The sequence below is a fragment of the Motacilla alba genome, chromosome 3 (genome assembly GCF_015832195.1).
Source record: "Motacilla alba alba isolate MOTALB_02 chromosome 3, Motacilla_alba_V1.0_pri, whole genome shotgun sequence".
Taxonomy (NCBI): domain Eukaryota; kingdom Metazoa; phylum Chordata; class Aves; order Passeriformes; family Motacillidae; genus Motacilla; species Motacilla alba.
In genome coordinates this window covers 81,592,112-81,615,129 of record NC_052018.1, presented here as the reverse complement: position 1 = coordinate 81,615,129, position 23,018 = coordinate 81,592,112, and the positions used below count along the sequence as shown (strand labels likewise).

Genomic DNA, 23,018 nt, shown 5'->3' with positions numbered 1-23,018 from the left:
GGCTAAACTTTGAGCAACTTACTTTCAGTGACTCTGAGTTAATAATAAGGCTATTTTTACAAATATCAAATCCTCTGTGTTTTTGGGAAGACATTGACTGAAGTCTGAAATTCACAAGAAAATCTGGTAAGATTAAAGATTTTCCTATTAAAAAAGACAGTTTGCCCAACTTACTATTCCAGATCTCTAGTCAAAGAGAAGCACATAGGCAAATCAAGAGAATTTCATCAAAGAATATTGCCTACTCCCAAAAGGCCATTTTTTCCCACCGTGCCAAAACTTCAGAGTCAGCTTCACTGAATTAGAGAACCATCAGCGAAGTACATGAGCAAAACTGACAAACAGCAGCACCACACCTGGAAGAAAGCAACCCAATGCTGGCACGAGTACCTTGCAATGGCAATCCCCTAAGCAAAGCAGGCTGCCACCCACAAACCCATGACACACGACACTTGCAGTTGTAGCCATGAAGTTGCAGAGAAATGCAGAGAAACGCAATTGACCAAACAACAATTGACCAAAATACAGCCAGAGCATCTTCAATCATAAGAAAGGAGTTGAAAACAGCCTTTGTGGGCTCTGCTCTGCATTCGAACAGGATGGAAAAAAAGACAAATCGCTAAATTCAACTTTCAAACTGTCTCCCCAGAGATTACAGAAATGCAGTAAGATCTTACACAGAGGAAAACCATGAAGAATTAGCTAGTTTGTAAGACAATACTTAAAATTCATTGCAGACAGCACTGACTTAATATTGGTGATGTAAATTCAATGTCAAATAAGCCAGCTGAGTGTCCAAGAGAAGGCTGTTATCCCTTTAATGCCAAGGGAGATTTTTGTATCTGGTTCAACGCCTGTGATGTGCAGAATTGGGTTTAGACATTGAGCTAAGCAATCCAACCTCCCATATGAGAACCCTGTAGCACCATATTTAGGCATGGCTGGTAGAGGATGGCCAAGGACAAGTTGGGATCCAATGGGCTGCAGGCATTGGGATTATAGCTGAGCAGTTTTACTGCAGGAGAAGACAGCTAAAACATAATGCAAAGCATTACGTATCATGCCACAACAATTCCTGAATGAAGAAAGAGTTTTTTAATTAAAAAAAACTCCTAGTGGAAACACTTAGTCCTTCAACATTATCATGAAGCATATAGTTGACAAAATAAGGAAAATCTCTCAGTTCATGTTGTAACAAGACACAGTCTGAATAGCAAACAGCATCTAAAAGGTAGATAAAAGCCCTCCTCTTCGACTGCAGTTCTCTAGTTCCATTTGCTGGGTATCATTTTTGATATTTCATTCTTTAGTAAGCAGCTGGAGGACAGCAATGGCTTCAAAGCTAACAAAACTCTAAAAAGTTAAGCGCTTTAGTTGATATTTCCAGAGTACCCAGCAAGTGAAATGGAGACAAGCAATAAAAAACATGAATGCTCCACTCATTTCCAATAGATATTTGCAATAATTACAGCAAAGAGAGCACACATTTCATATTAGGACAAAAGTAACATTCCTCAATATTACTTTTGCTTGTTTACACTGGATTATGACTGTTTCATGCCAGAACATGCTATAGTATGCTTAAATAAAAAGAACAATAAGCAAGTATATGTAATTATTTCTCCAGCATTAAATAATCTCTCACTATACAGAAGTCTAATTTTTTTTTTCAAAAGAGGAACTAGTTTTGACAGAAAAGTTATAAAAATATGTCAACTTTCTTTAAAAAATAAAACAGTTCAATTTTTTTTATAAAAGCCCTTTAATGATACTAGAAAGCAAAAAGGCAAGGAAAAAAACATAACTTTAAAAGTGTAATGCAAAGACAGCCTTACTGTTACAAGTGCAGAACATCTTTCTTAAACTTACCTCTCCTCCGTTAACATACTCCATCACAAAACACAAACGATCCTTTGTCTGGAAGGAATATTTCAAGGACTTGCAAAGAAAACAGCAAAATCAAACTAATTATCATCTTATATTAACCCAATGTCTTGCACTTAAAGTGTAACAAATTTTATCATTTTAAGTAGAAAATTCTGATTTTGGCAAGAGCTTTATGAGTAATTAAAAGTGTAACTCTTTATCTGGAGAGCTTGAGATGAATTAACACAAAAACTTTCAAGTGTTTCTTCATCTCTGCTACATGTCCACTAATATGAAAACATCATGCTTATTACAAGAAAGTATTAAATGGGTACTAAAACACACAATTTCATACAGTACCAGCTATTTTCACTCACTGTACTTTATGATGCCCACTTTCACAGTGCCCATGAAGAGAGAGATTACCTATTCTTTTTCATTTCTCCCAAATGAAATTTTAAAAGTCATCTTAACATCCAGCATGCTTTCATTTCCAAAGCAAGGACTTTCTAGTTTCATATTATGGAATGTTAAGGATGCTAAGTGCCAAATTAATATATTAATTTCCACTTAATTTTGAAGTTGCAACCGATGTTATGATCCTAATTAAAAATTTTGATTTATCAATGTTGACTTATCAATGATACCACAGAAAATCTACGGATGAAGATTTTCCTTTTCTTTGAAGAAAAGGAAATGAAATGCAGTAGAACTATATGTGACTGAACTGCGTATCTCAATACAAAACTTGCTGCAGAATAACAGAAAGATAAGAAGATACAACTGCAGTACCACTGTCGCATTTTTTGATGGGAGGTACCCCAACTCCTGCTTACCATTACACTCTAATTCAAGAAACATTGCAGGACCTGTCATCTTTACAGAATTTCCAAGGATATTTGGCCTGCCAATGTAAATGCAATCCTCTGCTTTCTAAAACAGTTAAGTTTTTCTAAATAGGAAAGCTTCAATGCCACACTTTGAAATTTTAATATAAAAAAATTTCCCTGGCTCAAAAAGCATGTTCATTATATTTTGAAATACAGGGAAGTATTTTTTAATATATTCTCAAACAAGAGGAATCAGAATTACTTCTACAGAAGAAAGTCATCTGTAAAGTTAAATCAATTAATTGTAATTTGTCATGAGTCTCAAAATTTTCATCTTTTCAGTCTTTCTCTTCTATTAAATATTAACCCTATAAAGACAAAGGTAGTGGGGTTTGAATTTTGTTGCTCTGTAAGCTACTTATTTTGAACAAATAAAATAGTTGTTTTTATTGTTTTATTGAATTTTTAATTAAATTTTCTTGGTAAAAAATACACTTTTGTGAAATTAGTAACTTTTATTTTAGAAGTGTTCATATAAAAAAACTGCAAAAAATTGCACAATGGTTACACATTTCTATAATTAAATTTGTTTTCAGTACAGTAAAGCTTTACACATTTATTGAAAATTTTATTTCTAAATTCTTAATTACATATCCTGATAAAGGATATCATAAGCACCAGACAGCTACTGATGTTTACAAATCACCATGAGAAAGAATTCAAAATTTGTAAAATATGTTCATAATGGATGTTAAATATTACCTGCTAATGTACTTCAAACTAGTTCCCAACACTTACTGTTAAAAAGGGGTGTCTGGTGTTTTTCAATACTCTGCTTTCTGTAAGAGTATGAGCCACTTCATCCTGTGAAATAAAGAGGAGAAGAAGTAGGTCTGAATTAAGAGATAAAATTGTTATTTAATTAATTATAAGGAAAAAGTCAACACTTTCAAAAAGAGAAAGAAACAGTAGAGTTTTGAAAAATGAATGAATCTTCACATTTTTTAGGAAATATTTGCCAAAATACCAATTAGACCTATTTTTTTTGGTTTTTATTTGGTATCTATTTATTTATTTAACATATTTATTTTCTTGTTTTAAAATGAAGTCTTTACACTCAATTCAGAAAAGAAAGAAATTATAATATTGGATTTGGTAGCTTAAAAACACAGACATCACAACTTCACAGCTCTGGTATGAATCACCTGAACAATGTAACTACAGAAAGACTAAACCAATGTGCGAGACATGTACACACGGAGTAAGTGACAGGCAAATATAAAACCCAGTCTCATCCAGCCAAGTCTTAAGTCAAGTCAGGTCTTCTGTTTTTAAACTTTCACTTGGTTTGGTGTTGGTTTTGTTTTCATCCACCCAAGCTGTCCTTGGGAGCCCAGCAGCAAGCAGTGCCACTCTGACCAGGCTGAGCATCCCTAGTGACACTGGCTTCATCCTTGGGAAATGGGAGATATCCACACAACCCCCAATTCATTTCCAGCCACAGTTTGGAAAAGAGGCACTTTGGAGAGAGACAGTGACACTCTCCTGTCTGTGAGCCCGAATGGGAAAGAGAAAAACGAGCTCCGTACCAAAGGGAGCAGTTGCTGTGGATGTTTGCTTCCTGGCAAGCTCATCCATGTTTGTTCCCTGCTCCCTCCATGGGCCCTCTCACCAGCCCCTGGGGTGGGCATCGTGCAGGGGGCAAAGAAGGAGCCGGGGGTGCCAGCGAGGCCCCAGGGGCACGGCTGTCACACCCTCAGCTGCGCAGAGAGCAGAGCTGGGCAGGGGTGAGGGATGAGGACAGCGGGCACAGGGCTCACCCTGAGCTACAACACAAGCAGCTCCTGAGGGCTGGGAAGAAAAGCACAGCTCCTAGGGGGTTCACAGCATGAATACACGGCCATTTTATACAATTCTGCATGTAACACGTGCTGTGAATCCCCACGCTGCCAGGGACCAGGCCTGAAATGCCCAGGAGCCACTGAGAGGGTGCAGCCATTTTCTGTAGCGCTAAGCGACCGCTGAGCTTTACGTAACTAAAGACTACCCTGGTGTGACTCAAACTTCTACTGTAAACCTACAGAAGTAAATATATTTAGTCAGAGTACACGTTATTATTGCCACAAATAATACCAATATAACATTATTGTACTACACACATGCTTATCCAACTATGCTCTGAAGATAAGGTATTATTAAACTGGAAAGTAAACACAGATGTCAGGAGTTTTAAATTAGACTTTAAAAATTGTCAAAATAGGAAGTTGAACAACAACAACAGAGTCAGTGGTAATAAATTATGATGCCATTCAGCTGAACAGCAGTGCAACAATGCGTATATACACTACAACGATACACAGGGGGAAACATTAAACAAAAAAAACCACACTTCAAGGAGAAAAACAAGCACAAAAGGTTCATTTATCTATTTATTTATTTTTAAATCTCTATGGTCCACCAGATATATGATATAAAAAAGCTGGCAATGGCCAGTTTTTCTGGAATTGCTTCAGGAGTCTGTAATACTTGTAGTAATTTCCTTGTAAGTGTAGTATTAATCTGCCATGTAAACAGGACAAACAGATTTAGTCTGAACTGGGCAGATGCTATGCAGCTGTCAATGCACCAGTTTTCTCCTTCATACTATGCTTAGGGCTTTTATAGGGCTTCTTTTGCACTGGCAGGTAGCAATAGGATGAGAGGGAATAGTCAAACTAAAAGGAGAGAGATTTAGATTAAATGCTAGGGAGAAATTCCTTACTGAGAGAGTGGTCAGACACCGGGGACAGGTTGCCCAGAGCAACTGTGGATGTCCCATCCCTGGAAGTGTTCAAGGCCAGGTTAGATGGGGCTTTCAGCAACCTGGTCTAGTGGAATGTGTCCCTGCCCACAGCAGGAGCACATTGGAACAAGATGATCTTTTAGGTGCCTTCCAACCAAAGCCATTCTGTGATTCTAGAGTGTATATTATATCATTTACATGCTGAATTGGGACTGCAGATCTATTCTACCTAGTGACCCTATCCTTAGCACTGATCTCCAGAGCTAAATGCTACTGATAAATCCCCATAGCATGTTCACAGCCTGACTGGGCTAAATTCAAACTTTAACAGTTCCATTACTGATTTCTTCAAAATTTCTCTACCTTTATACATAATTCTATGAACAAGATTTTTTTGCTCGCCTTAGACAAAGCTTCCCAATAATCAGCTTTAACAAATTCTAAAAAGTCAGTGATATTGTAGCAGGCAACAAAGTAATTTGAAAACCTCTGAAATTTAAAAATCTGTTTGGTATGTTATTGGTACAAAGAAACAAGCTGAAATGCTCTCAAGGCTGGAAGGATACAAGCCAGCAGCTACACAAAAGGAGCTCACAATATCTCCTGAGGATCCCCAGATGCCAGGGGTGAGCAGAACACTGGTCAAGGATGTCAAACTGGAGACTGAGGCTCAGCATGCAGGAACCAGACAGGCTCTGAGACCCACAGGGCAAACCACAGAGATTGCTGTCAGGTCTAACAAGCAGAGCCACTGAGCTGCTCCCCCCCATGCAGAACTGGGGGAGTGCAGCAGCAACAGCCTCTGTTCTTCCTGTATCTCCTGACTATGAAGAAGAAAAGGGCTCTCTTTGCTGCTGTTAGCCCAAACCATGCACATGCTGACCAGGCTGCCACTGCACACGAGACAGCTGCTGAGGGCATGCAGAACTCATAGGTCAGTCTCTTCACTGCTGAAGACATAAATTAAAGTCTCTCCCTCTGTAACAGGGCTAGTTATAATGACACTCAAGGAAATATGATTGTCTTTGAGGTCTCCACTCCTCTGCCAAATTTAACTACAAATGATCTACACATTCTAAAGCTATCAGACACTGAGTGACAGACAGTGAACATAACTGCAAGACCCTTGTAAGCCCTGTTTTCATAGGTCCATAGGAAAACCATACAAATCTGAAGGATATTTTAATATTTAATCTATGTAAAATAGTATTTACCCATTCACATTCAGTTTTTATGGATACTGATATTGTTAGCCTCAAGCATTCAAAAATATCAGTCAGACCCACATTCCTTGAAACATCCTCATTTAATAATTTGGATTATTTTTAATTGTGTCTCATGTTGATAAATGTATGTAGGTTTCTTGCTTTCAACTTCTTCTGTGGAAGTGGGATTCAAAACTTCAGAACTGCTAGAAACAAAGATCAGAGTAGATGATCTAATTTTAAGCTTGTGTGATGTTATGACCACGCACAAGAGCCAGTGACACTAATCAAGTTTAAGTGATTGGACAATGCCAGTTTAAACCACAACTTCAGCCATCAGCCTCAGACTTTTCCTATTTCTTAAAAACTGAAAAAATGGAATCCTTAATCCCATGCATAGCAATCTAATACAACACAGCAGGAGCATAGCACAGGCCCATTCGATTAAATGTGTTTATTTGAATAAACCTGCAACTGACTTAGAAAAATAATTGCAAAGTATCCAACATGGCCCACAATGCATTTTTTGTTGTATAAACTCAGACTGCACTATCTTGCTGCTCAGTAAACTCTCTCAGTGTTTTAGCACATTCTAGATTATAAAATAGGGAAAAGGCATGCAAAATGGTTATACTTTTTTTTTGTCATTCTTATTTTCTGAAGATACACACATAGTTCTATCAAACTAGGTTATCCTCAAAAATCAATACACCTTATGTATTAAATATTGATTATTCCATTCTTTAAAATGACCCAATACTAAAAATACAAACTTTCTTACCTTTGCAATAATTACTTCTTTTTTCAAAATCTTCATAGCATAGTATTTGCCACTAGCCTTCTCTCGGACCAGGATAACTTTGCCAAACGTGCCTTTGCCCAGTAGTTTTAAGTAGTCAAAATCATTCATTGTCTATAAGGAACAAAGAACAAGGATTAGCAAGACTTAGATTATCCAGTTCCAATATATACCCAAACCCTGTTATGGATAAAATAAGAACAGTTTACAAAAACACGCCCAATTCTGTGATAAAGTTTGTAATCACAGAATTGTTTAGGTTGAGAAAGACCTTTAAGATCATCAAGTCCTGCTGTTAACCCAACACTGCCAAGTCTGCCACTAAACCAGGTCCCTAAATGACATATCTACATGTCTTCTAAAAAGCTACAGGGATGGTGACTCTGCCACTTCCCTGGGCAGCCTGTTTCAATCCTTGACAACTCTTTCAATGAAGAAATTTTTCCTAATGTCCACTCTAAACCTCTCCTGGAGTAACTTGAGGCCACTTTCATTCCATCACTTCTCACTTGGGAAAAGAGATCAATTCCCCTCCTCTTGCTATACCCTCCCTTCAGGCAGCTGTAGAGAACAAAAGGTCCCCTCTGAGACTCTTTCTCAAGGATAAACATCCCCAGCTCTCTCAGCTGCTCCTCATAAGACTTTGCAATGGACACTTCACCAGCTCCGTTGCCCCTCTCTGGACACACTCCAGCATGGATCAGATCACTGAACGTTTCCCCTTGGACTATGGGGGTTTCATTCTGCTTCCCCTCCCTGTCCCCAGTTTGGGGAGGGGCTGAGTGCCCAGACAACACCGCTCTTGCTGCTTTTCACCAAGGCAAAGAAGGCAGCTGGCCGCTATCATTAAACCAGCAGGATAAATCATTCAACAGTATTAATATAATGCTCAAAAGCCAAGTATTGCACACACTTTTATTTTTATAAAGCACACACAGGACAAAGCTTTAGCCTAAAGCAGCGTTTCAAGAATGCACCACATTTAAGAAAGTTCATCAACTCCTGCATTACCAGGGACACACAAACACGGTGTATCAGTAGGTTTTGCACAACACCAACCACTGCACTGGTGGCTTTTTTGAAACATACACAATCCTAACTGAAATGTTGTACCTGTAAGACTTTACAATAGCCTTTCCAGTAGAATTAGACTTTTTAAAATTTCAGTACAGATTACAATTACATGGTATTTACATTAATCAATCTGGCTCTGAAAAGGAGGAGGTGGCAAGTTTTCATCTTTCCTGTGACTCTGTTACTGCCCTAGTTTTGCAGGTTAAACACAGTACATCCAAGAGCTGGTTCCATCAACAGACAAATTGAGTCTAGTAGGTTTATCAGCTCAACTGGCATGTCACACATGGTAAGAGTATGACCAGATGATCTCAGATCCCAAAGCAGTATAGCCACTTTCTGGAGCCCAAAATTTTAGTCAATAATCCTCTTACTTTTACAAGTTCATTTCGCAGCCAGTTCAGAAGCATCAGCTCCATGATCTATGCACTGGATGCAAAGATGAAGATGTAGAGAAAAAACAGAACAATTCTGAGAACAGAATGACTGCACAGAGCTGCCTGGAATTGACAGCAGAATTTACTTGGCCAATCACTGTGTGCTCCTACAGCACATCTTTCATTGTGCTTTGTTAGTGGCTTGGTTGCAGCACCACAAAAACATTGAGTTTTGCAACTGGAGAAAAGGAGCTACAAATTCTGAAAGGAAATACACTCGCCTATTCTTGCTATAGCACTGCCCCACAGTATCAATGACCTTTCTTCCTTTGAGAAAAGCATGCCTCAAAATATTTATAAAGAGTAATTATACTCTGAGTCCCAGTATTGCTAAGTTAAATATACTTAATCCTGTTTTGTGAGAGAAAAAGATTATCCCTCATCTTTCATCTTCTCAGTGCCTCTTTCTATCACTAGTCATGGCCTCAGGCAGTTGTGTTGAATACTGCTGTTCTACTTGTATTTTTTCACAAGAGAATTAGTACTTTCCTTATCTCTACCAGAAATACCTCTTAACACTGCCTACATATTTCACACACATTCCAGGTGTAGAGGCATTGGGCATATCCCTGGTGTGTGACGGCAGCAAAATATATTCACTTCTGCGAGAGAAAAAAGGGCAAAATCACTTTCTGAAATTATTTATTCTTTTAAGCTCAAGTGCATGATACTATTACTGTGGATCTGAATTTGCTGTTGAGAAACTCTGAACGTAATTTATGCAGTTGTTCACTCAGAGTCAGTTTGCAATGTGCTCACATCGAGGTTGAACTGAAGTTCCATCAACCACATCAATGCACAATTCCTCAGCTTTTAAGTCTTCAACCTGCCACTTCAAAGCTGCAAAAGGTCTTAAACACCCCATTTAACATCTGGATACCTGGGTGTTTCAAAGCTTCATTAAGAAGAAGATGCTTCCCATATATCAATTTTCTAGCTATATCAACAGGAATTAAATCTTTTTCCCATCTAACTGTTGATTAGTAGCTTCTAAGCAAACTAACCTTGATGCTCACACAAACATTTTGCAGTAACAGATCTTGCTTTGCTGCCCAAACAACCTCACATCAGGAGGAACAAAACTGCAGTTATCCCCAGAATAAATATGGGTAACAGAGATTTCAAAGGCTTGATATAATTTTTACCTAAAGCAAACTCACTTCACACAACTGAGTGTAAAGTTAAAGTCTATTACTACAGACAAATCCTTGAAGAGTCAACTTCTCCAAAACCTATTCTAATGTGTGTTAACTTGCAGTGCATTATGTAGTATGTGAAGCTGTGATCACAACACTGTGTGGCTCCTCATTTTCAATCAACTAAAGGTAAGACTTCTCAATGGTCACTTTCAGTTCAGTACTTTGGAAAGTCAGATTAACTACTCCATGGTTCTGTGACAACCATCAAGCAGAAAACAACTGCCTTTGAGCAAAAGCAGTGAATATTGACAAAAACCCATGAAAAATTAAAAATGCATTCAAAACACAATTCAGGCAGAAGATGAGTAATTCAGGGCAGAATCCTTCAGTTGTAAGCTATCATGCTCCCTGAAAAACAATGGCTGACAGCTTTATGGATAAAGAATACTGAGCTAGTGACTGTAAAAACCCTATCCCTTTAACGGTCACAAATTTATGAGATCACATGCAGCTTTAGAGAGCTAACTTCTCCAACATTTCTGATTTTCTCTAAGACACTGGAATTAGAGAGTGACCATCAGCGTCTGAATAAAAGCAGGTCACAAAAGCTGCCCTTTGCCCATACACAGAAGGAGGATCTTGGCTCAACTGATCACAGACATGGATTTGACACTAAGGGCAGCAAGTCAGTCAAATCGAAAGACTGATTTGCCCAAAATTTGCTTACATAATGTTCAGCAAAGCAGTCATTAACCTAGATGCAAGCTCAGTGAAAACAAGTTAAAAATATATGTATATTTATAAGAGAAAGGTAATAGGTTTGCAAGATTTGGAGCCATGGCTTAACAGCACAATATGGCGGTAGCGTTAGCTTTAAGAATAAAGTCTCCTGATGCTCTCATTCCTTAGAAGCTTAGCAGAAGGCTTAGAGATGATACAGAGTGCAGGGTAACTCAAAAAGTCTGCCAAAAAACACAAGACCTTGGGAGATAAAAACACAGATGCCATAGCTAGGGGTGTACTGAAAACTGGTGGAAAAATGGAAATACTTCCTAAACCTGAAGGAAGATCGTAACTTTGGTGGCTCCCATAAGATTGGATTCTTTCTCCTTCATGATTTTCCCTAGTTTTTCATTCCTACTGTACTCCAAGTTTTGAATCTTTTTCTTCATTGCATTACTTTTAGGCTTCCTCTGAAAAACCTGTTCTTTATTCATCCTGCATCCTGCAAATCAAATTTGTAAACAAAGAAAAAGCAATGAAGGCACAGGAGACTGCACTAACAAAAAAACCATGATGTTCAGCTTTCTATAAAACCTTTTTACTCTCCTAAGGAAATATCTGTTGACCATCTAAACACACCATCCCCTATGGATGATCTGTTCAAAAAAATACACCCTAACGTAGGTGTTGAAAGTTCCTACCAAAGAAACTAACTTTTTTTTTTTTTTTTAATTCCCGATGTGCACAGTTATTAGACCATGTGGAGTTTTCATCTGATTTCACCAGGGAAAACTCTACTAAGAAGTAATAGTACAGCAAGAAATAAAAGTAGTTTGCTAAGGATTTTGAGTATTACAAATTTTAGTGATGTGTAAAACTTGAATTGCAAGTTGACACCATTTTTAAAAACTGGGGAAAAGAAGAGGTGCTTCTGGTTCTTCCAGCTAATCTAAGCAGGGATATAGCTGTCATGTTTATTCAAATCAAGTTTCACATCCTAAAGGCTGTTTTCTTTTCGCTACCTTTTCAGAGAAGAACAGGCCCAACTCCTCTCTGTCTTGTCTCTTAATCTGATTATGCTCTTCTACTCATATGTATACCATCTGGCACATGCACAAGCAAAATTCACTGGGCTTAGATGTAAAATCAGGTGACAAAACAAGCTTTTGTCAAAAAGGACACATTGTGTAAAAATCCCTGAAAGGAAAGAAATCCAATAAAAAAAAAATCAATAAAAATGCATCAAGTCATTATAACTGAAATGGTTCTGATTACATTAACAACTATGAAAGCTTAAACAACAGCTTTTCAGAGACATTGCTACAAAACAGAAACAGTTTTTTAAATACCTATTTTCCACAATTTCAATGAAGTTGGAGGCAGTGGCAATTCTCTGTCATAATGGTCACTTCATATTTTTTATTCCAAAAACTTCTGAGCATCTTTCACTAACATCTTCCAACAGATAGAAATCTGCTGTGGGATTCTGAGTTTTGGTTCTATTGTTTCTATTTTTTTCTTACCTTTTTTTTTTTTTTACTTTATTACCTTTTTATTTATCTTTTGTTTTTCTAGTTCTGTTATTTTGCTCTGTTATTAGATGTTGAATATCAACATTCTTCATTTCACCTTTGTTTTGTAGAGTTTGCTTTTGGCTGCCAAAGCCATTAAATATCTGCTTTTGGTTGCCAAAGCCATTAAATATTCCATAGCACTGCCCAACACTGTCCCAGCATATTATTTCAGCACTTCTTAAAGCACAAGTGGCAAGACAGAAACAAAACTGATCCTCCTACCCCTGTTCCCACAACCCCTTTTGTTGTATGGGAAAACACACAGCACTGTGAACAAGGAGAGCACATTCCATATAAACTACTTGAATCAGGCAGCATTAATTTTGACACCTGGAAAATGAGTGTTGTTATGCAGCGGTTTTGTACTCCAGTAAGAGGATACACAGGCTTGGAACAGTGCTCAGATCTTTAACAGAGAAGACCCAAATCCCTTCCACATAATCACACTGCCTCTCACAAGGCTGACACATCTTAAACACTGCCTCTGTCTCGCCACTTACAGTTCACCCTGGAGCACAGCCATTAAATATCCATGCCATCAGGCTAAAGGTTTAAAGTCAGCCTGACAATACATATTCAGAGAATTGTAACAGCTCTACATAATTGATTTTTCCTTTTTCTATAACAGACAAAGGTTAGAAATTTGCATACAATGAAACTGCATAAAAGAACTCTGTTTGGATTCCAAATCAAGTTCTTAAAAATTAGAACATGATAGAACTGAAGTTATCTATGGCATCTTTTTTTATATTCTGAAGGGTACAGCTCTCAGCCCTGACTCTTCTACGGTTCTTGCTTCATGTAGCATGACAAACGAAATATGCTCTAATAATAGAGAAATGTTCACCATTTCTTGTATTGTTCATCACTCAGTTATGTGAGCCATAAGACTGGTTTGCTCTGTCAGCAGACTACTACTTTGTTTTCTACAGGTTTGACTTCTAGCTAGAAAAAGTAAATCCACTCCTATGTAAACTGGTTATTATTTTTTCATGCCATTTCAGTGAATTTCTTGAGTCATGTCAACTCTGTATAGCAAATGAGGGACATGAGTTTGAGTAGTCTATACAGGACAAAATGGAGACACATAAGCAAACTTTGAGTGGCATCAGATCTTTAAAACATGCTCTTGGTTGTGCATTTAACCTGTTGACTCTGGAGATGCAACCACAAGTATGTTATAGCCAGCAATGTACATGTTCCGACTTACACCAAAAGCTGTAAAAGATCACAGAAAAACGAAATACTGTTTTCTCTCCCTTCATTGAAAACTAAAGCAAAGTTATATCCCAAGTTAGCAAAAACCAAGGTCATTAAAAGCCAGATCCTGCTAGCCTTTCTCATGCAAATTACCTAATTTGTACTGGGTATTATTTGCATGAGAAAAGGGGCAAAAGTACATGTGTAAATAAAATATTTTTTTACCATACTTCTAAAATAGCAAACAAACAAAAGGATGAAATAATAGTCAAACAATAAGAAGAATGTTAGCATGTGCCTGAATGGTTGAACTTTGATTTTCAGAAGTGCCATATCAGCTTAACCAATAAACAAAACTAGAACAGTTCAGCTTTATTGAAATAAATAAGTACTTTGATCTTATAATACACTGAAATTTATGTTGAAATACTACTCCCTGCATATTGCTTTACCCAACTAGACCATTCTCATAAGTTACTTTTTAAGATCATTACCTTTCTTTTATGATGGGTTGTTGAAGCATCCATCTCTTCTTCTCCTATATTGTCTATCTGAGAAGTTGGACTACAGTTCATCCTCTCCTCTTCTTGCCTCTGAAGTCTGTCTGCTACAGCCTGGATTGCTTCTGTCCATTCTTCCCTATCATGAATAAGCCAACACCTCTATTAGAAACTCATAAAATATACTGCATAGTTCATAAAGTTTTTCACGTGCTACATTGCTTCAATTCTTCTGTTACACAGCAGAAGACTCATACTAATCAATCACTTCCATTTTCTTCCAAATCCTGCATTTTCTTAAATGGAGCGAAGTTGACCAGAAAGGATCACTATATCACTTCAAGAATTAGCAGCTTCTGATTCTGTAAGTATTTTATTAGTGGAAACTTGAAAACACTTGTTCCAGGTATAATACACTTGTGAGCATAGGATATCATCTCTTATGCAATAGTATCCCATAATAATAACTTGCTATTTTAAGAGAGTTTTTGGTATTCCCCCTCCCTTGAAGACATTTTCACAGGGAAAGAAAGTAAGATTTATTAAACCATATTATATGTTCAAGTCTTTGTCTCTCTCCTCTTAAAACTCAACTTACAGGCTTTTTTGCAAATTTCCCTCAAAAAAAGGCGCTCAAAGATACTAAACTCCTGCAAGTATCCTAAAAACCTGTGGCTTCACTGAGGGGCACGCCCAGGTGATGGTTTCTGTGGGGGGACAAGCAGGGCCAGCAGAGCAGCACAGACACACCAGGCAGCCCTTGAGCAGGTCACAGCCCCACACCAAGCACGCTAGCTGCTGCCTCTTGCTCAGCCAGAAAGGGATACGGGATATTTTCATGGTATTTATTACTGAATGCAGTGTGAGCTACTACACTGCACAGAAAAAAAGACAGGGTGGAGACACAGTACCAAGGTGGAATAAAAAAAACCTCTAAGTGAAACAACAGAAAAAGCAAAGTTGTTGGTTATGTACTGATACAAAAAAAATTATAGCCAGATATTAGTACTGGTCTCAAAAGGACAGATGTCCACCGTGGGAAGATTCAGTGCATTTAATCATAGACAGAGAATGGAAAACTTGAGTGCATTATCCCGTATCTCCTACATGCATTAAAAACTTTTTGGTGCATTACAGAAGTTAATTCTTAAGCTTTTGTGAATGTTTACCGAAACAAGAAAAACTAATAAGCCAACATAAAATAAATTATAATAAGCATGCTGCTTTCTGTGCCAAAAGAAAGGAGCACATTAGGAGGAGTAAGACAGCAAGGCTGGAAATATTTCAATCCAAGCTTTGGATGTTCAAAATTTAACACTTCAGAGACATATCATGACATAGTTTTGGCTTATTTGAACACACTCATCCCACCTACTCGCAGGCAACTCTTACTCTAGTTATGAGCTCAGATAATATTTTACAGAAGCTGACTTAAAAATCTTTAACTAACTGTTAGAATGTCACAGTTCCAAGTGCTGATTGCTGTGCAGGCCCAGCAGAGACTCTGCTGAGGCTTCTGCACAAGGATTGTGAAACGGAAAACAAGAATAAAACCCTCACCGTTCCTCTGGAGTGTCTACATGGAACGTCCTCTCTATGACAGTGGTCCACTGAAGACATCTGATAATGAAAGTGTTCGGCTTTGGTCGCTCTGTTTTCATTAGCTGACATTCTAGATAAATACATGACATTGCCTTTTTTATACATTGCCAGTTAACAGGCAAAAAGCAAATAAAATCACTTAGATTAAATTCATTCAGCTTACGTATCCCCATTCAGGAGCTACCCAGGATCTATTTCCAAGGAAATACAGAACAGCAATACAACCACAGGTTTGAACAAAAGGTAGTAGGTAACAATAAAGCAGGTGAAGAAAGCAGTCAGAGGAATCGACGGAACTTGTGTCATTGTCCATAAAAAAGTGCCATCTCCATTTGTTAACTTGGTTTGTGTTATGAGGCTAAGCAGAGTATTAGATCCTGGATTGCTACAGCATGCCAAGGAAACAGCAGTAGCCACTGGCATATTTTTCCATCTGCACCCAGCAGGAGGAATATGACATTTTCCCTTCAATGGTAACCATGTCACAATTACTGATAGTACTGTCACTTCAGGGTAAGGTTTATTATAAAATAGCCTAAGAAAATTCAGATGTTTAAATTAGTCTGATTATTAAATATAGAACAACCCCACACACACCACCAGTGGGGCTGCCCCAGGAAATCGTGCCCTACAATTCTCTTTGTGCCCTAGGGCAGAATCAGATCTACCTATGCTATTCCTTGTAAGTATTTCTCTACACTCTTTCTAAAATCCCCATAAAGTATTAATTTTGAAACCCCTGTAAGCAAACTATTCTATCCAACTATAAAGAAATTAACTATTTTTATTGCTGTAAGATTTTTCCTAAGATTTCATGCAACTGTTCTTATCATTTCAGCATACTGTTTCTTGTCCTTTTGACTAAATTACTTCATCTTTCCAGCAGCTGTCCCTTTTAGACTTTTGAACACTGCTTTATCTCTCTTCAGTCTCCTTCAAGTCAGTTCAATTGATGTGTCCCTCACCAGCTGTGCTTTCAGATCCGAGATCTTCCTTGTTCCACAATTCCAGACATATTACAGACCACTATTACTCCTTTGTGGCAAGACCACAACGCTGGCGATTCAGGCATTGGTTCAGTGTTGCTGTGTATCAGTTCTACGATGCTGCACCAAACATTACAGCTTCAAAACTCTGACAAACTAAAACTCCTTATTCATGCAAATACATTTAAACACTTTTGAGAAGCTAAGGTTACTCTGTCAAAAGTGTTACTCGTTTTCCTGCAGCTACCACAACGTAGACACAAACCATCACATCTCATGTGTGGAATATTATCACTTGTTCAAAGCTGATCCAGATCAAACGTGTGCGTGTGATCTAAAATGATTCATCAGGTTCACAAATCAATCAATAATGATATGGTAAATGAATTCCTGTTCACCTACAATCTGCTGTAACTTCTTTTGATATAGCTACCACCTACCAGTTGACCCACACCTTTTACTTATGCAGCTTACTATTCTTTATTCCAGTTAATGTCAACGCTTTAGAGAAGTCATATGACATGTACCACTTAACAAGGCATGCTTTTCTTTCACAGAAATAAATTATTTTGGCTTGACATATTTTATCTTGACAAATTCAGGATCCCAAAACCTTAACTATCATCTACTGCAATTTTTTTGTTTGAAAAAACAAAGAAGTGTGGAAGTGGATATGTCTATCAATAGTATTTTTTTCTGCAGCTTATCAGAGCACCTCAGAAGTTTGACAGACACATATATGAGAAAAAAAAAAGAGTGAATATTGTCCTGTGCACATGTGTATTCCTTGATGAACAAACTTATATATTCACCATACATCTATAAATTATTATGTAAGTCAGACTGCTCACTGTCAGGAACAGAGATGACATTCCATTTAACAAACATTTCATTAAAAATGAGAAACAGTAGCTCACCCTCATTGCTTACACACGCTCGGCTAGGTCTTGGGTGAAATGGGAACCACCCTTAGCATGTAGAAGAAAAATCTACAGCAGGATGGACACAGGAAGAGGGCGTGTAACACAAAAGTTGGAAGGGAAACAAGGCAGACAGAAGCACAATGAAGTAGAGCTGCGTAGGGTACCTAACCAGGGTTGTAGCTCAGTGCAGCTACTCATGAGATCGAAGAAATCCTCATCCTCAGGGGTATGGTTGAAGTCCAGCTACGACCACAGCGACAGCGAAGGGAGGGTTAACAGGCTTGTTTTTAACTTCCTCAACTGAAGTTCCAAGGAACATGTGGGGCTACCTTCCTAGCAGAAGAGACTAGAAGCATTGTCTGCTGTAAGATTATCTCATCTTACTCTTGACAAAACCATCCTCTCGTCTTTAATCCTATCACACTTCAATCATGTAGGCTGAAATTTTCTTTACTGGGTGTCTGCCTAAAGCTGCACACTGCTGGAAAATGCTGCTTTTTGGAGAAGAGACTTAAAACTTGGCAAATCAAGACCTTTGATATCCTTTTAGTATTCCTGTGAAAATGTAAGGCATCTGGCCACACTACATGTGGGAGGGATAAGAGTGCAGTGGGAGGAGGGTAAAAAATTACAGTAACAATTACTAAAGCATAAAATCATTGAAAGTCTAGGCATTGAGTATAATCCAGAGACTACAGCTATCTACTGCCTCTTCACATGCTAAATTGAAAGCATTTCACTTATTTTAAATAATGCCTTACCCTCTTCCTCAGACAGTATGACAAAGAGTACCTCACTGAGGCAAAATCCAATGTAGAAAGATGGCATACAGCAGGTTATTTACAGGAGAGCTGTTATGAACAAAAGACTAGAGAATAAAGGGAGGAAAGTGGTAATAGGACAGGAAAAAGACTGGAACCTATATGAGAAAGAAAAGTATGGGGATAGCTAGAATATAGCCAAACTAGAGTACCTAGTTTTAGAAGGTGAAAAAAGCTGTCAGAGAGAAACATGAGCTGATTGTGTTAGGACAGTCTGAAGGAAAAAAAGGTGCAGAGACAAATCTGCAGAAAAATTTGTACCAATCAAAAAGCACATCCTCTCCAATGCCTGTAATGAAACTGAAGATTTTGAATTCTACCATTTATTTTCCCTTTGCCAATATATACAAATATGCAGACATTTAAATTGTATTATTTAAGTTTTCCAACTCATGTATGAAAAAAATGGAACTAATAGAAACACATCTGCTTATGCCAAATGCTATGTATTATATGGCCTTCACCTATATATGTATAAAATATAACATATATAGTATAGTATATATAATATATATAGTATATCATATTTATTATATAATAGACATATGGTGGAGATATATATATATATATAAAACATACTATAAAAGTATAATAAATGTATATATTGGTATGTACTTTAGGTAAATCTGTATCTAATATACTACTTATCTAACATTTTTTCAGTCAGCCCTTAAAGTGGTTATGGACATTATTAACAAGAACAAAACATTTATTAATATTATAAATATTAATAAAACATCATTAACAAAAAAATTATTCTGAGTTTTCATTACAGATGATTAATTACATCAATAAAAGGTAATTAAATCAATTGAAAATGGTACTGAAAACCAAAACACCTCCAGACAAATAACCCCCCAAAACGCCATTTCACTATCACTGGAGGAAATTATTGGAAAATAAAATTTAGCAAAACTCAATTAGCTTTGGTAATATTCTGTTACAAGTGGCTAAAGATCTGATTTTCTCATAGAAGGTTAAAATTGAATACATTCATATGCATCCCTTATGAAGCAAAAATGGTTTTAGAAAGAAGTGAAGGACCAGTGTATTCCCAAAAGAGGTGTACCACCCATGCTTCTCAAGTAGGTAAAAATAACTTCAGTCTGCTGATATTTAGTAGCCACACATGTTTCATGTGCTGCTCTATACAAATGTATGGGATGAACAGTATTCCTGCCCTGACTGCAACATGAATAAAAACTTGTCTGTGAATATCTTTCACCTACTACTAGGGGAAAGAAATCTATTAAGATGAATAAGTGCTGTAATACACAATTACTGCTAATTACCAAAATATTTTTCTACTAATTAGTGGGAAAACCATCGTAGTTTAAGACTGAGTGAATCGTTTGGAAAATACAAAAGCACAGAAGAAAGAGTGAAACTGGCTACTGAGAGCTGGCTCCGAATGCTCGAGTGATAGTTGGGTCATTACCAAGAGTAGAGAACATTCTACCATAATGTCTTCAAGTTTGCTACTATACATAAACATATGTAATTAAAGGACTGAATCTCAACTCAAAACAGTTGGAAGTCTAAATTATCATTCAAAAAGATGAGTAAGCCAGTAAACAGACAGACTCAACTTTGTGTTCTTGTATGCTAGCCATCTACAACTTGGAATTACACATTTTATTCCTAAAGCTTTCTGTCTTTCTGGGATGAAACATTGGTCATGAGAACTTTTCCTTTAATATTAGAGGGGAGGAAATACCTTGGGGGAGAACACTTGTTCAAAGCAGCAAAATACAAAAACAGTAACAGGGAATGACAACTCTGTTCCAACAAGTGCATAGCACTCCTTTGGCCATTTTTGGATGTACACCGAAAATGGAAAAAAAATTAAATCAAAACAGTAAAAAGAAATACAATAGATGTTTCTCAATTATTGAAATTATCCTTTTAAAAAACAAAACAAAGTCAGGTACATACCAGAGGTTAACTTTTGTCTTCATATCAACAACCAACCTGACAATTCTAAAATGCTAGACTATCTTTTTCAAATAACTGCTACTGTCTAAATTAAGTAGTTATGCTAGTTAAACTCTCCTGAGCAACTCTAACTACAAACTGTATTTCAAAACGTTCTGTTTACTTTACACCATTCTGAACCACAGATGACAAAGTTTGCTTGAAGCTGTAATTACTCTGCAAAGCTGGGAAGCCAATTAGAGGGCCTGAAACCTGCCAGTTCCAAAAAAAAAAAAAAAAAAGCACAGATCATCTGTTCAGATTTTATTAAAAAGTTTAAAGTTTGAATTCTATAACTTTAACTGTATAATCACCAGCATTCTTTTCCTAAATGCAGTCATTCAGCATTGAAAAAAAATTGCTAATACCATTGTATTATTTCATAAATGAAAGGTTTCAACTTCAGCAGAATGTGTTGATATGGCTAGACAGGAATACTAAACATTCAAGCAGCCATAAAAAATTGTACTAAAAAATGAACAGAAGGTTGCATATCTGAGAAATTATTTCTAATACAGACAATACAGACTGAGTTTCCTGTGATTATCAAATTGTATTAAAAAAATAGTATCAAGCCACTGCTTACATTATTTATAATGTTTGCACTTTTTAAGATATAGGGAGAGTGTTGTCTTTAGACAGATCTGTATGTATCTATCTATTTGCATAATAATTTAACCTTGATTTCTTATTTTTCTCTTGGTCTTTCCTTTACAAGATAAGCAATTTTGTCCCAACCTTTGCCTATTTAATTGCTAATCTAATTTTTCTTTCTCAGATCAAAACCTAATGAACACACTCCTTACAAATACCTCTTTCTGTTATTGCTACTCTGCACTCCAAATCCACACTTCTCTGATGACCTTTTTTGATAGACAAATAGTAGACAACTAGCAGAACTAATAGATAACTTTCATAACAAAGAGGCAGATACACAGACTTTTGCTCATACACACATGAAAATCCATGAATTTTACATGTAGCAACAAACATGTGCGTACCCAGACACACACCCTTAGCTTGGTCCCCTTTTGATTCTGCCACTTGTCCCTAAGGGAAATCTGTTTCTCTGAGGTTTTCCAAAAGCCTTTGCTCCTTCTTAGTACATCTTATCTAGGGGGAGTATCACCCTAAACTCAAATTTGGTCACACAGAGATATATGTGAACAACTTAATCTCTCTTCTTTTATCCAAAACAAATGCAGGTTTACCCTAAAAGTGCTATTCTCAAAACTGTTCGTAATAGATTGGTTTTCTCCATTGTTCCCTTGACCACACCACTCTCTTTTGGGCATTTCCCATTTTTTCTTATCCAGCTCTATCACATCAAATATAGGTAGCTGTTCAACACTGGCTGTCCCCACAGCCTACTCTCATCCTTGCTATAATTTTCTATTCAGTATCAAAATGCCACCAATCCCTTTACTGTTACAATTTCAACATCAGTTCTCTAAAGCATTTCTAATTTGTCTCTGTTTGTCATACTAGTTCTCTTTGAATCCTCCTTAAAACTCTCCTTCATCGTGCCTTTAAAAACAGGAGGGAGGAAAGGAGGGAGGAAGAAAAGAAGGGAGATGAGAGTAAAAACCTTGACAATGGATTAGTTGTTGATGTGCTGAGACCACTGCCTGTACTACAGGCTAATACTGTCTCATAGTTTTCTCATACTCCCCCCATCTGTTTGCATCCATCTGCTGTCACTTGTTTTATATTTGGAATTTTAGTATTTTGGAGCAGGGACTGACTTTTTGTTCTGTATGGGTAAAAATCCATACACTTCTGTGGGGCTTGGCTCATGGCAAGTACTTATATGTGCTTTGATAATATAACAGCAAATATGACAAAAAAACCCCTTAATTATATTCCTTGAAGATGCAAAAGATCGAACTTTGTGCAGTTCATCATGCTGCAAAATCTTTTCTTTCCAATACTTCACAAAGTACCAAAGTAGCATCTATGTCTTCATGCCACTACAACCAGTTTGTCATTTGCCTCTTCGTGCAAAGAGGGAGAATGTAAATAGAAGATTTCTGCATGGGTTTTGCCTGGGCTTTACTTCGTTTTAATGGAAGACAGTAAAATTATTTGTCCTTCTCTGTCTTTCATGCAAACACCCCCCTTTTATTTAAGCAGCTGGGTATATCAAACTGGCACAAAAACTTTCAGGTCTGGCTTCAAACTTCTAAGTCAAAAGGACAGGATACCAACTACACCACCTAGAAAGCATTCATAAAGCAATTTTAAAGCCTCCCAAACATTTCTCCATCCAACAGAGTTGGAAATATTTCTATACACGATAGATTTGAGTTTGAATTTCCACAGATGTATTTGCAAATGCAGTATATAACACATACATTGATTTTTTTCTCTCCAGAAGTATTTTCAATATTGAATGAACATTACTTACCCAATTCTACTACTATTGCTTTGGAATCAAACTCACACTGTAACTGTAAGTACAGCTGTATCTTATCTCTGGGTTCATGTAATCCAGTACTGTAACAAATTTTTTAAAATGGACTTAAATCTCATTGAAAAGTTATTTCTGGAGTTGCACACAAGGTCATGTCTAATGCCAAAGTA

The 23,018-nt window shown here is 37.1% G+C and overlaps 1 protein-coding gene across 5 annotated transcripts in view; it reads right to left on the bottom strand.

The window, feature by feature from the left end:
* The window catches only part of AKT3 (AKT serine/threonine kinase 3), a 154,749-nt gene that overhangs the window by 48,302 nt on the left and 83,429 nt on the right, over positions 1–23,018 (bottom strand). For all 5 annotated transcript variants that reach the window (XM_038130328.1, XM_038130327.1, XM_038130329.1 and 2 more), the window contains 5 exons: positions 15,690–15,801; positions 14,124–14,268; positions 7,465–7,596; positions 3,495–3,560; positions 1,870–1,938 (listed from right to left, as the gene is read on the bottom strand). In XM_038130328.1, coding sequence (XP_037986256.1) covers positions 1,870–1,938; positions 3,495–3,560; positions 7,465–7,596; positions 14,124–14,268; positions 15,690–15,801 — 524 coding nt within the window. The remainder of the gene's footprint in view (positions 1–1,869; positions 1,939–3,494; positions 3,561–7,464; positions 7,597–14,123; positions 14,269–15,689; positions 15,802–23,018) is intronic.